This window comes from Pan troglodytes, chromosome 4 (assembly GCF_028858775.2).
Source record: "Pan troglodytes isolate AG18354 chromosome 4, NHGRI_mPanTro3-v2.0_pri, whole genome shotgun sequence".
Lineage (NCBI taxonomy): Eukaryota > Metazoa > Chordata > Mammalia > Primates > Hominidae > Pan > Pan troglodytes.
This window is the reverse complement of record NC_072402.2, coordinates 58,847,054-58,859,630: the sequence shown is the minus strand read 5'-3', so window position 1 is coordinate 58,859,630 and position 12,577 is coordinate 58,847,054. Positions and strand designations below refer to the sequence as shown.

Sequence of the window (12,577 nt, the reverse complement as noted above, 5' to 3'; positions counted from 1 at the left end):
TTGGAATTGTAGAGAATAGTTTAATATAAACTAATATACATTTTCTGTTTTACCTTTGAAAATATCCTTAAAGATTGGTCTCAAACAGATCAAATACTTAGTTTTGGATGAAGCTGATCGCATGTTGGATATGGGTTTTGGTCCAGAAATGAAGAAGTTAATTTCTTGCCCAGGAATGCCATCAAAGGAACAGCGCCAAACCCTTATGTTCAGTGCAACTTTTCCAGAGGAAATTCAAAGGTTAAGTTTTTTTCTTAAAAATAATTTAATTATATATATATACACACATACTTTTATCAAAGTGGAAGCACTGTGAATATCCTATTTTTAGAGATTTGTCTTTAAGATTTTAATATAGGTAGTTTAAAAAGTAGATGTATTTCTAAAACGTTTGCCACATTTTCCATTGTTTCTTACCTTTATTCCTGGCTTTGTGTTAACATCACATTTTATTTAAAAAGTGTGTGTGTGTGTGTGTTTGTGTGTGTTGTTGTTGTTGTTGCATAGAATCCAGCTGGGGTTTAATAAGTGCTTACTAAATTAAGTTATTTTTATTATTATGCCTTCTTTTCAAACCTAAATCTATAGGATTTGGGAGAACTGAGGCTTTGGTAGAAAATTCATATACCAATTATTGGCAGATATTTGAGGATCATGTTATATACCATGTGGTCTAATGAATTCAGAGATTAGGGTGACACATCCCTACTGGAATGGTGACTCTTTTTCCTGCCAGCCCCTTGTCTCAAGGAGCCAGAAGTGCCCAGGCAACAGCAGAAGCTTATACAGATGGTCCTATGGTTCAACATAAGATTTTATGATTTTTTTACTTTATAATTGTTTATCATAGGTATTAATTGCATTTTTGACTTAAGATATTTTGGACTTACAATAGGTTTATCGGGATGTTAACCCTGTTGTAAGTTGGGAACCATCTGTAATTCAGCAGGACTCTTGCTATTTTCTCTAGTGGAACTGCGTTCTCTTTGGGAACCAAGACGTCAAAACCTGTAGAACATAAAGTTGGAGGACAAGAAGGGATGGGAAGCATAGATTTCCCTAGTGGGTCATTGAGAGTGATGGTAGGTGGGCCAGTAGTGCTTGCTCTCCTGGATTCCCAGACTCATGCACCATATATGGATATTTGATTTGAGGAATTACCGTGTCTTGTTGGATAATGCCCTGTCTTCATAAAGAGTTGCCTCCAAACTCACTCTTGAACTGTTTTTTCTGCAGACAGTTCCAATGTTCCAATGTTCTCTCAGGTTGGCAGCTTCTGAGTGGTGCAGTATATATATTACCTGTGAATCCTATGGTTATGGGCCTGTCCCAACACCTCTTTTGCTTTAAAGTTGGTCCCCTGGTTTGATAGAATGTTACATGGGATCCTGTGCTAGTATATCAAACATTCCCAAGCCCTTGAATAGTGGTGCTGGCTATTGATTTATTTTTTATATGGTAAATCTTTGTGTAAAGTTAGGAAGAGTTCTTTATTGGGGGAAAATAGAACTCATAAGACAGCATTAGGTCAATTGGCAGGATATTTTTCTTTCTTAGTGGTACATAAAACAATCATTTCTTAACAATTGAATAGTATTTTCTTTCTTTCTTTTTTTTTTTTTTTTTTTGTGATGAAGTCTTGCTCTTGCTCTTGTCCCCCAGGCTGGAGTGCAATGGTGCGATCTCGGCTCACTGCAACCTCCATCTCCCGGGTTCAAGCGATTCTCCTGCTTCAGCCTCCCAAGTAGCTGGGATTACAGGCGCCTGCCACCACGCCTGGTTAATTTTTTTTTTTTTTTTTTTTTTTGTACTTTTAGTAGAGACGGGGTTTCACCATGTTGGCCAGGCTGGTCTTGAACTCCTGACCTCAGGTGATCTGCCCACCTCAGCCTCCCAGAGTGCTGGGATTACAGGCATGAGCTACCACACCCGGCCCTATATAGTATTTTCAGTTGGAGATGGGGTATTTGCATTCCCACCATTTGCTTTGGTAACTATCTAATTAGCAGCCTGACTCTTTTTAGATTCACCCTGAAATGGGAAAGTGTTTGTATGTTGGCCACCCAAAATGGCAAACGTACTGTTGTCAGTCAGTAATATTTGTCGAGGATCTTTTGTGAATCATATTTGATTATAAGCTCTGGGGATATATGTTAAACAAAATAAGCTCCTATCTGACCTTGAGTTGTTTATATTCTTTGCTTCCTGACTCTTCCTCAGTTGCTTCATTGTCTGTTCTTAAATGTTACCAGTTGCCCATCATTCTGTGCGAAGTCCTTTTCTCAATGTGCGTATTCCCTGAGTTATGATATATCCGTTCCCTTGGCTTCTACTTATACCTGTAACTCTCCCAAATTTCTTCCCTGTGTTCCTAATCTCTCTCTGTAGCCCCAGACCTTTTCTTTCTTTCTTTTTTTTTTTTTTTTGAGACAGAGTTTCGCTCTTGTTGCCCAGGCTAGAGTACAATGGCACGATCTCGGCTCACCGCAACCTCCGCCTCCAGGGTTCAAGAGACTCTCCTCCCTCAGCCTCCTGAGTGGCTGGGATTACAGGCATGTACCACCACGTCCGGCTAATTTTGTATTTTTAGTAGAGATGGGGTTTCTCCATGCTGGTCAGGCTGGTCTTGAACTCCTGACCTCAGGTGATCCGTCCGCCTCAGCCTCCCAGAGTGCTGGGATTATAAGCATGAGCCACCGCACCCGGCCCAGACTTTTAAATTTAACTTCTTGGGGTGTTTGTTCTCCCAGATGAATGACTAGTAACTCACGTTCATGTCCAAAATAGAACGTAATTTTTCTTCAGCTCCCTTTTTCCAGTTTTCTTTATTCTGGTTATTGGCATCATGATCTTTTAAAGCCAGAATTGTTTGAATCGTGGTGATTCTTCTCTCACAGTCTTTTAACTCCGCTTTTAAAAATACTGAACTTGGGCCAGGCGCGGTAGCTCATGCCTATAATCCCAACACTTTGGGAGGCTAAAGAGGGAGGAGCATTTGAGCCTAGAAGTTCAGGCCCAGCCTGGGCAACATAGTGAGACCCTGTCTCTATAAAAAACATTTAAAAAATTAGCTGGGTGTGGTGACACGCACCTGTAGGTCCAGCTACTCAGGAGGCTAAAGTGGGAGGATCTCTTGAGCCCAGGAAGTTGAGGCTGCAGTGAGCCATGATTGTGCCCCTGTACTCTGGCCTGGGCAACAGAGTAAGACCCTGCCTCAGTACAACGTGGCAGTGATATTAGGGTTCTCCAGAAGGACAGAACCAATAATATATATGTAGATATAAAAGGAAGTTTATTAGGGAAAATTGGCTCACACAATCATAAGGTGAAGTCCCATGATAGGCTGTCTGCAAGCTGGAGAAGAGAGAAGCCAGTAGTGGCTCAGTCCAAGTCTGAAAGCCTCAAAACCAAGGAAGCTGATAGATTCCCCCAAGAAGCTGCTGGTGCAAGTCCCAGAGTCCAAAGTCCAAAGAACCTGGAGTATGATGTCCAAGGGCAGTAGGAGCAGAAGCAAGCATCCAGCGTGGGAAGAAGAAAGAGAGCCAGAAGACTCAGCAGGCAAAGTTATCCCACCTTCTTCTGCCTGCGTTGTTGTAGCTGCGCTGGTAGCCAACTGGATGGTGTCCACCCACATTGAGGGTGGGCCTTCTTCTCCCAGTCTACCAACTGAAATGTCAGTCTCCTCTGGTAGCACCCTCAGAGACACATCCAGAAACAATGTTTCACTGGCCATCTAGGCATCCCTCAATATAATCAAGTTGACACCAAATATTAACCATTACAGTAGTAATCTCTAAAATATTTCATATCTGTTAGCTTCTCTATTTCCCACCTTAATTTAGGTCCTTATCAGTTTTGCCCTGCTCACTGGAAGTGGCTTTTTAACCTGTCTCCCTGCTTCTAGTGTCACTTCTGCATTAGTGGCAATGCCAAAATAAAGTCTGATTCTTTTAAACATTTGTTTAAAATAAACCTTCCCATATCTTTCCATCTTCATAGACTGATTTTTAAACTCTTTAACACATGACAGTCTCAGGCTCACCTGCTACTTTCTTACCTGGAGTCCTGTGTTTCTAGTCTACTAGAGCTATTTCCTCTTGGCTGAGAAAGCTGAATTTTACTTTCCTCATTATTTGTGCTTTTTTCTTCTTTCCTTCTGCTTAGAATGCCTTTCCACAATCATTAGTGTTCCACTTTCTTGCCTGCTGCTTCCCTAGATCAAGCTTCAAACTTGAAGACTTTTCTTTTTTTCTTTCTTTCTTTCTTTTTTTTTTTGGAGACAAGGTCTCACTCTTCTCGCCCAGGCTGAAGTTCAGAGGCACAATCATGGTTCACTGCCACCTTGACCTCCCTGGCTCAAGCGATCCTAGGCCCACCTCAGCCTCCTGGGTAGCTGGAACTACAGGCATGCGCATACGCACTTGGCTAATTTTTTATTTTTTGTAGAGATGGGGTTTCACCATGTTGGCCAGAATGGTCTCAAACTCCTGGGCTCAAGTGATCCACACGCCTTGGCCTTCCAAAGTGCTAGGATTATAGGCATGAGCCACTGTGCCCCGCCTCAAACTTGAGGATTTTTCTAAATAGACATCATTTCATTCATTTCCTGCCAGTGTATCTTGTGAAAGAAACTGTTTAAGTCACTTTGCACATTTCTTGGAACATAGTGTTCAGTAAACATTAACTAACACTAAATTGTAATTTTTCTTAATATATCTTTCCTACTTGAAGTAAGGATCTCATAGGCTAACACCATCATGTTCATCTTTGTACTCCCAGTACCTTGTACACATGACACAAAACACTCAGTAGTTTTAGTGAATGAAAAGGGTGATGGATAATCATCTGAAGAATTTCAGATGATTTCAAGATTTGTGCCTGGGTGAGAGAGTGACTCTAAAAGAAGGCATAAAAAAGCTTTTCTTTTATGATAAGAGATCAAGTAAGGAGAAAGAAGAAGCAGTGATTTATTAAGAGTCTGGATATGCTGAATTTGAGCTGTTTTCATGAAGGACTCAGCTGGTAAATAAGGGACTGCTACATACGAGGGAGAGGCATTGAAGAGAGATTTGGGCCTCCCCATTTATCCCTAAAAACTCACCTTTCTCATTAGCAACTTTGTCCACTCCCCCATATTTCTATGTGATCTAAAGCAAGACTTCTCAGTTGCATGCTGATAGTGAGTTAACTGTGTGTCAAGATACTGATACCCTTAACCTCTGGGGCAGGCACACCTATCCTGATTCCGCTATGTCCCTGGGCCTTTCATCTCGTCTCACTTGTTTTGCCCAATTGTGCTATGCAAATACTACTTTCTATGTGTGTTGTGACAGAGAGAGCACTGACCTAAGATCTGGTTTGCTTGAAATCATTCATTTGAAGTAGAGTAATTTAATAGGTAATATTTTCAGAAAACAACTAATAATAGCATACATAAAAGCAATGAGTGGAGAACAGAATTTGTGTCTCAGGCTTACATTTCAGGTTTTACTAAAAAATAATTCCTGCTTATTGCAGTTTATTTCTTTTAGTTCATGCTTTTTTTTAAGTGTTATACACATATTTTATATAGTTTTGCGTGGATAGCAAATCCACTTGTAATTACTATATCCATACTTTGACAAACTTTTTCTCTAGTAGTTATGTATTTTGCAAAATCCTAATATTTTATACTGATCTTTCAAAATAGTACTTGGGTGATATAAGTAACCAACCATCTTATAGCTGTTATAATCTGCTGTCTGATTAATATTGAGATAACACCTACAGGAATTCAGTGGATATTATGGATACTGATGGAGAGGAGGATAAGTTAAAGAATAATCTTTTGTTTTTCAAGGTTGGCTGCAGAGTTTTTAAAGTCAAATTATCTGTTTGTTGCTGTTGGACAAGTGGGTGGAGCATGTAGAGATGTTCAGCAGACCGTTCTCCAAGTTGGCCAGTTCTCAAAAAGAGAAAAGCTTGTTGAAATTCTACGAAACATAGGTATCTTACGTTGATACATTTTTTTTGTCATGATTTTGATTTTTTTAAATGAATAATTTAAAAAATCACTAAAGAATTGTTTGGTCTGACTTTTAATAAGTTTGTTTTAAGTCTCTCTCCCTCTAAAGCTCTTTTATAAAAAATTTTATGATTCAGTTTTCTGGGTAAATTATATAAAAATATGGTCCTTTCTCCACCATTAAGTTTGAAAATAGGAAGGATTTGAGACTTCATTTTAACTATTCCACCAGAAGTATATCTATTTTTTGTTTTAGGAAACTAGAAAGGCTTAGTAGTGACACATATTTACATCACACTATTACTCCATCAAAAGCAGATTGTTTTTCTGTTTCTGGTTCCTAGCTCTTGCTTCCTAAGGCTTCCCGAATTCATAGATTTGAATAATTTTTTTAGCTAAAAGGGGCTTAAGATCTAGTTCTCTTCCTTCACAATATCTGTGGGAAATTTTTTTTCTCCTCTACTCCCCCAATCAATTTTTATTTTTATTATCTTTTTAGAGATAAGGTCTCACTTTGTTGCTCGGCCTGAAATAATTGTGTAGTCATAGCTTACGGCAGCCTCAAACTCCTGGCCTCAAGCAATCCTCCCACCTCAGCTTCCCAAGTAGCTAGGACTATAGGCATGCGCTACCATGCCTAGCTAATTCTATTATTTTTTGTAGAGATAGGGGTCTCACTATTGACCAGGCTGGCTTTGAACTGTTGGCCTCGATCCTCCCACCTTGTCCTTCCAAAATGCTGAGGTTACAGCCATGAGCCACTGTACTCACCCCAATTTTACTTTTTATTATTTTTAATTTTTTGAGACGGGGCCTTGCTTTATTGCCAAGGCTGGAGTGCAGTAGCATGACCATGGCTCACTGCAGCCTCAAGCTCCCAGGCTCAAGCAGTTCTTCCACGTCAGTCTCCTGAGTAGCCGGGACTACAGGCGTGCACCACCATGCCCAACCAGTTTTTTAGTTTTTGTAGAGATGGGGTTTTTACCATGTTGCCCAAGCTGGTCTTGAACTCCTGGGCTCAAGTGATCCATTCACATTGGCCTCCCAAACTGCTGGGATTACAGGTGTAAGCCACCATTCCTGGCCCAATTTTTATTTTTGAAGTCATTTTTTTTAGTTCGGTTATTTAGCCTTATTTTGAGACTGGAAGCAAAAATTTTAAATATGTTCATTTTAATACCTTCTCATTACCTCATAGGCTAGTTCTACTTATATGTTACACTTTCTCCATCCACACCCTCCATTTTAGTACTTGCGTTTCAGCTTGAATGTCAGTGTTGAGAGAGAAATGCGAAGGTGGTTCATCAGCTAATTTCCAATAATGAGCAAAAAGAAAAAATGGAAAGGTGACTTAAAAAGCACTTACGGGCTTCTGGTCTTTAATTTGTGCTGAGTTTTATAAAAACTTTTAAAAACCAAATACTCATCTTGAGTTTGAGAAATTTTATTGGTTGGCTTCATCAAATGTTTCATAATATATACTAATAGCATATAAAAATAATAATAGCTATGGGCCACATACTGTTCTAATTATTGGACATGTGTTAGTTCATTTAATTCCCAAAACAACCTTATGAAATAGATTTTGTCATTATCCCCATTTTAGGGATGAAGAAACAAATATAGAGAGGTCAAATAACTTGTCCACCTTAAATTGATGCTGCTAATGCTGAAGAGATGAGCACTATGTGGTTTTGCTGAAGTTAGAACATATTTCTAATATAGTAGTCACCTTAAGATTTTTTTTTTTTTTTTTTTTTGAGATGGAGTCTTGCTCTGTCACCCAGGCTGGAGTACAGTGGCACAATCTCGGCTCACTGCAACCTCTGCCTCCCGGGTTCACGCCATTCTCCTGCCTCAGCCTCCCGAGTAGCTGGGACTAGAGGCACATGCCACCATACCCGGCTAATTTTTTTGTATTTTTAGTAAAGACAGGGTTTCACCATGTTAGCCAGGATGGTCTTGATCTCCTGACCTTGTGATCTGCCCGCCTCGGCCTCCCAAAGTGCTGGGATTACAGGCATGAGCCACTGTGCCCGGCCAAGATTTTTTTTATATATGAGCTTGTGGGATAAAGTTTATTTTGCAAGTAATCCAAAAGGAGAGAGTTTTTCAGAAGAGCTGGTTTGCCCTTGAGAAAAGGTCAATGTATTATATATGAGCACTATTGATATACTTCTGTATTATTTAAGCTGTGAAATATTTTTTTTGGTTTAGTGTTCATAGTTGATACCTTTTTAACTTTGCATGTAATATCCATCCAGTATATCCTCAAATTATATAAATTTTGTTCATATGATTTATCTCCTTTTCTACTCTTTCACTTAATTATGCTATTTTTTTCCTTTTGCCTTTAAATATATAGGTTTATTTCGGAGTGGTATAGCCCAACTGCCTTTTTCATAATTTTAATTTTAAGTCAACAGAGATCAAAGAGTTTATTGAGCTCTTTAGTTACCAAAGGAACCAGTAAGATGTTACAGCTAGTCAAAAGGAGAATTAAAAAAATACATGTATATTTAGGCCAAGCTTGTCCAACCCACAGCTCACAGGCCACATGCATCCCAGGATAGCTTTGAATGTGGCTCAACGCAAATTCATAACCTTTCTTAAAACATGATGAGGTGTTGTTTTTTTTTTTTTTTTTGCGATTAAAAAAACATTTTTTTAAAGCTCATCAGCTGTCAGTAGTGTTACCGTATTTTATGTGTGGCCCAAGACAGTTCTCCTAATGTGGCCCAAGGAAGCCAAAAGATTGGACACCACTGGTTTAGGCAATTAGGAATGCTAAAATTAATTTAGAGGTAGATGTAAAACTGGTCATTATTCAAATGCAGTAATCACATTTCAGGGGAAAACTTTATTTGCATTTTTACTGAGAATCATTGGCATTGCTATCCATTGCAACAGTTATGAAAAAGAATATAGAAGGCACAAAGAGTGCGCTAGACAGTAATCTTTTTTGCTTACTTCAGATTCTTCCATAATTTTTTCTGACAGCCTGTGTCTACCTCATGACCATAATAATCTCAGAGATAGTCTTGATGACAAGAAGTTTGGTCTTATGTTTGGCTTGCTTATTGGCATGGGTGCAGCAAGATTGTTCATTAACAATAAATAGGCCTCCTTAAATTTGCTGAACAGTATTGACTTACTAAAGTCACAAAATTAACTTTTGTCTGGAAGTTTTCATAAGGAATGTCAGATTGAACTTTAAAAATCCTTTATTATTTGCTATCTAAGGGATAGGAAACTAAGTCTCAGAAACTCTCTCTACTAGGCTTCACCTGCAGTACCTATAAATTGGAATGAATCTCACTCTACGAAAAGTCCCCCATATTTCCTGTGGTTCCTGTCCTGTCAGGAAGTGTATGACCTTCCTTAAAATCTCCAAGGCTGGGCCATGTAAGCCAAGCACCAGGTCAGCTTATATGGGAGGTCTTTGTAGGCATTGGTTCCATAAGGAAAGCCAACCTTTGTTCCTTAAAAAAAAGTATCTGGTCCTACCTACCATTCCATTTTCAAATATGAAATCCAGGTGAGATGTTAGTTGCACAGGTAACTTGTCCACTTATATCTTGGTTAAAGGAGGCAGACAGATTCTTATTTAACTGTTGCAGGTAACCACCATGAAAACTAAGGAGACTTAGTTAAGAAATCTGAATTTGGGTTGGGATGGGGTGTCAGTGAGATGCGAGATCAGATATGATTTTAGAATGTTTGATTTTAGTTTACAAAAGCAGAGTCTACTAAAATGTGTAAATGACAGCTAGCTTAAGAGGAAAAAAGCCTTCTTCATATATCCAGAAAATAGAATATTAAAATAATATTAACAGTATTGCAAACAAATGGCCACAGAGAGATTTTCTCCAAAAGCTCATTCAGTCCTTATGTAATTCTTATTTCATTGTATATGTTAGGGATCAGCTTGCATGATTCTGTCTGTTTCTAGGACTAGTCCTGGAAATCTCACTCAGTCCAGTGATAGGGTCTAAAAGTTGTCAAAGCAGTCAACTTTAGAACCTTCTACCCAAGACTCTATTCTTTGAAGTATTAATAGTTCTTCACAAGGCTTGGAGTCTGTCCTTTAGGACATAGACTCTGATCTATAGCTTACAGCACAGCCTTTGGGCAAGCATCTAAAGAAAACAAAAGCTGTCTGAAGATGACAGATTTAATGATGATGATAAATTTGTTACTGGTAATTGTTAAATATTGAGGGTCTGAGGAAGGTTCATGATAAGAATAATGCTACTGATAAATTTTTTTCTATGACATGCAAAATAAAGGTAATAAAGCCATTCAAAAAATACTAGGCAAAAAATCTGTTTAAGCTTATTTTCTTTCTTTCTTTTTTTTTTTTTTTACAGTAAACCCTTTTTTTATTATATACTTTTTTAGGGTACATGTGCACAACATGCAGGTTTGTTACGTATGTATACATGTGCCATGTTGGTGTGCTGCACCCATTAACTAGTCATTTACATTAGGTATATCTCCTAATGCCATCCCTCCCGCCTCCCCCACCCCACGACAGGCCCCAGTGTGTGATGTTCCCCTTCCTGTGTCCAAGTGTTCTCATTGTTCAATTCCCACCGATGAGTGAGAACATGTGGTGTTTGTTTTTTTGTCCTTGCAATAGTTTGCTGAGAATGATGGTTTCCAGCTTCATCCATGTCCCTACAAAGGACATGAACTCATCATTTTTTAAGGCTGCATAGTATTCCATGGTGTATATGTGCCACATTTTCTTTTTATTATTATTATACTTTAAGTTTTGGGGTACATGTGCACAATGTGCAGGTTAGTTACATATGTATACATGTGCCATGCTGGTGCGCTGCACCCACTAACTCGTCATCTAGCATTAGGTTTATCTCCCAATGCTATCCCTCCCCCCTTCCCCCACCCCACAACAGTCCCCAGAGTGTGATGTTCCCCTTCCTGTGTCCATGTGTTCTCATTCTTCAATTCCTACCTATGAGTGAGAATATGTGGTGTTTGGTTTTTTGTTCTTGCGATAGTTTACTGAGAATGATGATTTCCAATTTCATCCATGTCCCTACAAAGGACATGAACTCATCATTTTTTATGGCTGCACAGTATTCCATGGTGTATATGTGCCACATTTTCTTAATCCAGTCTGTCATTGTTGGACATTTGGGTTGGTTCCAAGTCTTTGCTATTGTGAATATTGCCGCAATAAACATACGTGTGCATGTGTCTTTATAGCAGCATGATTTATAGTCCTTTGGGTATGTACCCAGTAATGGGATGGCTGGGTCAAATGGTATTTCTAGTTCTTGATCCCTGAGGAATCGCTACACTGACTTTCACAATGGTTGAACTAGTTTACAGTCCCACCAACAGTGTAAAAGTGTTCCTATTTCTCCACATCCTCTCCAGCACCTGTTGTTTCCTGCCTTTTTAATGATTGCCATACTAACTGGTGTGAAATGGTATCTCATTGTGGTTTTGATTTGCATTTCTCTGATGGCCAGTGATGGTGAGCATTTTTTCATGTGGTTTTTGGCTGCATAAATGTCTTCTTTTGAGAAGTGTCTGTTCATGTCCTTCGCCCACTTTTTGATGGGGTTGTTCGTTTTTTTCTTGTAAATTTGTTTGAGTTCATTGTAGATTCTGGATATTAGCCCTTTGTCAGATGAGTAGGTTGCGAAAATTTTCTCCCGTTTTGTAGGTTGCCTGTTCACTCTGATGGTAGTTTCTTTTGCTGTACAGAAGCTCTTTAGTTTAATTAGATCCCATTTGTCAATTTTGTCTTTTGTTGCCATTGCTTTTGGTGTTTTAGACATGAAGTCCTTGCCCATGCCTATGTCCTGAATGGTAATGCCTAGGTTTCCTTCTAGGGTTTTTATGGTTTTTGGTCTAACGTTTAAGTCTTTAATCCATCTTGAATTGATTTTTGTGTAAGGTGTAAAGAAGGGATCCAGTTTCAGCTTTCTACATATGGCTAGCCAGTTTTCCCAGCACCATTTATTAAATAGGGAATCCTTTCCCCATTGCTTGTTTTTCTCAGGTTTGTCAAAGATCAGATAGTTGTAGATATGCTGCATTATTTCTGAGGGCTCTGTTCTGTTCCATTGATCTATATCTCTGTTTTGGTACCAGTACCATGCTGTTTTGGTTACTGTAGCCTTGTAGTATAGTTTGAAGTCAGGTAGTGTGATGCCTCCAGCTTTGTTCTTTTGGCTCAGGATTGACTTGGCAATGCGGGCTCTTTTTTGGTTCCATATGAACTTTAAAGTAGTTTTTTCCAATTCTGTGAAGAAAGTCATTGGTAGCTTGATGGGGATGGCATTGAATCTGTAAATTACCTTGGGCAGTATGACCATTTTCACGATATTGATTCTTTCTCCCCATGAGCATGGAATGTTCTTCCATTTGTTTGTATCCTCTTTTATTTCGTTGAGCAGTGGTTTGTAGTTCTCCTTGAAGAGGTCCTTCACATCCCTTGTAAGTTGGATTCCTAGGTATTTTATTCTCTTTGAAGCAATTGTGAATGGACATTCACTCATGATTTGGCTCTCTGTTTGTCTGTTATTGGTGTATAAG

At 38.9% G+C, this 12,577-nt stretch overlaps 1 protein-coding gene across 2 annotated transcripts in view; it reads left to right on the top strand.

The window, feature by feature from the left end:
* The window catches only part of DDX4 (DEAD-box helicase 4), an 84,931-nt gene that overhangs the window by 54,699 nt on the left and 17,655 nt on the right, over positions 1-12,577 (top strand). For both annotated transcript variants that reach the window (XM_009449099.5, NM_001280045.1), the window contains 2 exon segments: positions 74-240; positions 5,840-5,985. In XM_009449099.5, coding sequence (XP_009447374.2) covers positions 74-240; positions 5,840-5,985 — 313 coding nt within the window.